Here is a 4,074-nt window from a genome sequence, read left to right as displayed (position 1 = left end):
GTAACCCTAGCCCACCACTGTCGCGATGTTGTGGAAGTGGACTCCAAGGGAGCACGACCACGAGGTCGGCTCCTCCTCAGGGCGGCGCTACACGGCCTCGTTCACCTTGACGCCACCGAGGGCTCTGTTACCGTGGCTGGACCGCATGTACTTGGAGGCGGCCATCCTAGTGCCCTGCCCGATGTGCACCTACTGAACGGCTGGCACTTGAACCCAAAAAGGGTTCCTGTACCAGCCATTCCGGCCTCTGGTCGTGCACGGGTGGCAGAGATCCACCGCCAGTACTTCCGGGCGACCTCCTCAATGATCTGATTTTTGCCGAGGAGTCCCCCTACTAGGACACATGGTTCGCCGGTGAGCATGACCAGCGCTGCCACTCGTGTTTCGCACATGCGCATGGTCCAACGCCACCTCACGCTAGTGCTCCAATGCTCAAGAAGTCATGGCTTCCTATGATGAAGGAGGAGGAGGCCGAGGACAACGCGCCCAAGCAGTCCCTCGAGGCCTCCATGTTGGATGAGCTCGCGCTCTGGCCCGACCTTCCCCCTAGCGCTCCACGCATCGGTGATGAATGCCACCGTTCCCGTCCCCACTTTGGAGCTGGAGCTGGAGCCGTGGCCACTACTACCACTATTGGGGCAGAGGTGGACATGGACTTCCACGTTGCAAGCGACGCCAGAGCCAGAGGAGGAGCCCGCAGACGAGAAGCAGGAGGCACCATCTATGACACCGCGCGCACCGGCGGTAGGGCCACCACCACCACCCACACTACGTGGCCATGGTCGCCTCCAACCTTTATCGACCTCATCGATGAAAAGGATGGGTAGTAGGCTCCAGCGCCACCGCGCGCGCGTGCTCTGGCGGCTACCCTAGTTAGATCTAGTGTTTATTTAATTTCTAGTTGTGTTTTCTTAATTTAATTCATGTAAGTGACTTTGGCGGCCTAAATATTTTTTAAAAAATGAAAAAAGAAAAAGAAATGGGCAGACATTTGCTGTCCGCCTGACCACCTAAACGGACAAAAGGTGGACAAAATTTGTATATGTTTGGGTTGGCCCGTTGGAATTGCCCTAAAAGAACAAGCAAGCCGGCATGTGCTTGGCTGCGATTGTTCAACATTTGTAGCACACAAAATGTTATCAGTCGTAAGAGTCAACCTTTGGTGTATCTTGTAAGCTGGAATGGCTAGGAAAAGTGCCCGGATTTCTATAAATCAATAATTTACAATGCACAAGATAAAATTTGTATATGTTTGGGTTGGCCCGTTGAAGTTGCCCTAAAAGAACAAGCAAGCCGGCATGTGTTTGGCTGCGATTGTTCAACATTTGTAGCACACAAAATGTTATCAGTCATAAGAGTCAACCTTTGGTGTAAATGTTATCAGTCATATCAGTCACAAGGCATGAGTATCTTGCAAGGTGGAATGGCTAGGAAAAGTGCACGGATTTCTGTAAATCGATAATTTACAATGCGTAAGACAATTGATAAGCATATCTAGAGTTGCAATCACCTTCTTTTTGAAATACATGGAGGATGCACAGCCAGTCAAGGGAGATGAGTCTTTTTAAGTTGTTCATAGTGCTGATTCATGCCAAAGATGCCCACTTGTAGGATTTGCACGTACATACTTTCCTTCAGAAGAGTTACCCAGAGCATATAGTCTTTTGACTCTTAAAATATATTGCTCACTCTTTTTATAAGTTCAGACATTTGAATGAACTAGCTAGAGCATGTAACTCAATATGATATGAATGCTAAGATGTCTTGATTTTAAGACCCGGCTAATGCATTATTTAATAAAATGTAGTTGCAACCTACAATGATCCCACGTCTACGGCTTTGAGCAGCTTAGGCATGAGAGAAAGTGTTGTAATATATTGCTCGCTCTTGCCCATTAGTTTAGACATTTGGATAAGTTGGCTAGTTCATGTAATTCAATATTGATCACTGACGTTAGTGTTATCCACACACCTGAATAACTAGGCAAGAGTAGAGACATAGGGTAAGCCTTAGTTCAATATGATCTTCACAAAAGTTGTTTTGGACAAATATTCTACTCATATGCAAGTCACTACAAATCTGACCACCTAGTCATGGTAAACAAGTAAAAGAAGGAGTAGTTAACAGAAGAAAAAAAGGGTGAAGGCCCAAGTGAATTAAACCCGTTGGAGGGATAAGTGGGCTATTTCACCCTGGACCATGCACCACTCGGTTTTTCGCCATCCAAGACGACATGTCGGTTGGGGCCTTGGGGGGAGAGGAAAAAGATTTGGAGGATGGCGGCTAATGAGGGGAGTGAGAGTGTGAGACCATGTGGACCAGGAGCTTCATCTCGCAAGTGGTTAGTGTCTCGATCACGCGCGGCTCTCGATCGATCTCTCTACTCCCCAATGTTCTCGTCGCGTGATTTGATCATTCGGAAATTGTACTCATATGCAGGAAGCTTAGACCATGGCAGAGTCGGAGAGTTTAATAAGTGCCCAACGCAGGGCCTGGCCGTTGCCTGAACAAGCTCAAAATTTTCCTGCCAAGTTGAAATGTTATCCTACATTTCATTCAAGATATTTGCATTATTATATTTCCTTTATCCTTTTTGTCAGCTATGTACACGGTACAAACCGGCTTGACATTAGACATATTTTCAGGATAAAACATGTGCTAGCAGTTATCCCACTTCATAGTGCTTCCTATATAATGCCTAGTGGTCTCGGCCTCATTAAGTAATGTTACCAAAACTACAGAAATGATATCTTTTCTTAGCTCCAAGATTTTTTTACTGATCCCCTACAACCCCGTTGGCTTTTGTAACTTATTTCTAAACTCCACGCCCATCACAATAAGACCATACTTCTTGGTCACAGTTGTCTCCGTTAAACTGACAGATACATCCTCATCGTAGCCTTCCTCGTTGTAGAACTCACCCAGCTCCACTTCCATCCAGTCGTCGGCCCTTTTCCGAGGGAGTACAATATCCTCTCCAAGAGTAATTACCCGTGGACACCGTACTACTCTATGTGCACGGTCTGGTGATTCCAAGACATGTATCCGAGGTGACTCACCCCCATCGCCTTCATCCTCCATGCAGCTTTGGAGGCAAACTATCGAGGTTGATCCACGTCCTCCAACGCTAATCGACGCCTCCTGGAATGGATAGTCTATCCCATAAAACGAAGTGGGTCCTAGCTTGAACACCATGTAAGCGGCGTACATCACCTTTTGCGAGAGCATCTTGCAGTGTATCTTGCCACAATTTCTAAACGTCGCGACATGTTGGAATCTAATAAAGAATTTTGATTAGACAAATATAATACATAAGATTCATAAGTATATGATATAATTATCAAGACAATTGTTAAGCGGCGCTAGACCGAATTCGCTACATGGAAATGGCTTTAACCTTTTGCCAATGTGGCACGCATTGCGATCAAAACCAAGAGGAGTCCAATCCCATACGTAGCCTTGGTGCTTGGTGATCTGCAGTATCTCGGCAGAAAGCATGAAGCACTTAACGCCGGTAGCCTTGTCCAGCCTCATGTGCTGCACCACAAGTACAAAAACATATATTCGTTGAGAAAAAACATAGTTATATAGAAGTTTTAAAATGAATGTGTTTATCGGAATGATGCAGAGGCCGAGAGTTTCAACCTTTTTTTCAAAGGAAAATATTATAGTTTACAAAGTAGGATAATGGGGGTGAATAATACCATGAGCTTCCGTGGGAGAAAGGCGGGTAGGCAGGAGAGGCGCTTGAAGAGCGCCTTCTTGGACGCCGGCGCCGGGGAGATCTCCCTCTTGGCGAACCGCGGAAGCTCGCGTGGCACGAAGCAGGACCAGACGGTGTCGGTGTCAGCGGCCATGCGGAAGGCCCGGGAGACGGCGGCTGCGCAGTTGGCGCGTCGACCGGTGACGTGAGCGAGATCACGCGCACCAGGAGCTCCTCCGGCAGGCGGTCGATCTCACAGGCCGCCGTGTCTATGGATGTGGATACTTCCCCAGCCGACAGCTACACGTGCCTCGGTTAATTACTTGGCCATGGCTTTCAAGCTTTGGGATGCTTTCAAGCTTGAATTTATG

General features: G+C 47.4%; 1 protein-coding gene across 1 annotated transcript; it reads right to left on the bottom strand.

Annotated features, from left to right (window-relative positions):
- Positions 1 to 2,712: 2,712 nt before the first annotated feature.
- LOC119315423 (F-box protein PP2-B10-like) lies at positions 2,713 to 3,946 on the bottom strand. Its single transcript, XM_037590054.1, has 3 exons — positions 3,705 to 3,946; positions 3,398 to 3,537; positions 2,713 to 3,277 (listed from the first exon to the last, which is right to left on the bottom strand). The coding sequence occupies exons 1-3, from the start codon at positions 3,855 to 3,857 to the stop codon at positions 2,785 to 2,787; spliced, it is 786 nt and encodes a 261-aa protein (XP_037445951.1). The 5' UTR covers positions 3,858 to 3,946; the 3' UTR covers positions 2,713 to 2,784.
- Positions 3,947 to 4,074: the final 128 nt, after the last annotated feature.

Source organism: Triticum dicoccoides, chromosome 6A (genome assembly GCF_002162155.2).
Source record: "Triticum dicoccoides isolate Atlit2015 ecotype Zavitan chromosome 6A, WEW_v2.0, whole genome shotgun sequence".
Lineage (NCBI taxonomy): Eukaryota > Viridiplantae > Streptophyta > Magnoliopsida > Poales > Poaceae > Triticum > Triticum dicoccoides.
The sequence above is the reverse complement of the archived record's forward strand: the minus strand, read 5'-3'. Positions and strand labels throughout refer to the sequence as shown.

Bases quoted from the DNA above. Each gene is read 5' to 3' on its own strand.
- LOC119315423 (XM_037590054.1), bottom strand. From the start codon at position 3,857: ATGGCCGCTGACACCGACACCGTCTGGTCCTGCTTCGTGCCACGCGAG. The intron at 3,538-3,704 runs GTATTATTCACC...CTTGTGGTGCAG, and splicing joins TTCTCCCACGGAAGCTCATG to CACATGAGGCTGGACAAGGC. The intron at 3,278-3,397 runs GTTAAAGCCATT...ATTCTTTATTAG, and splicing joins GCGTGCCACATTGGCAAAAG to ATTCCAACATGTCGCGACGT.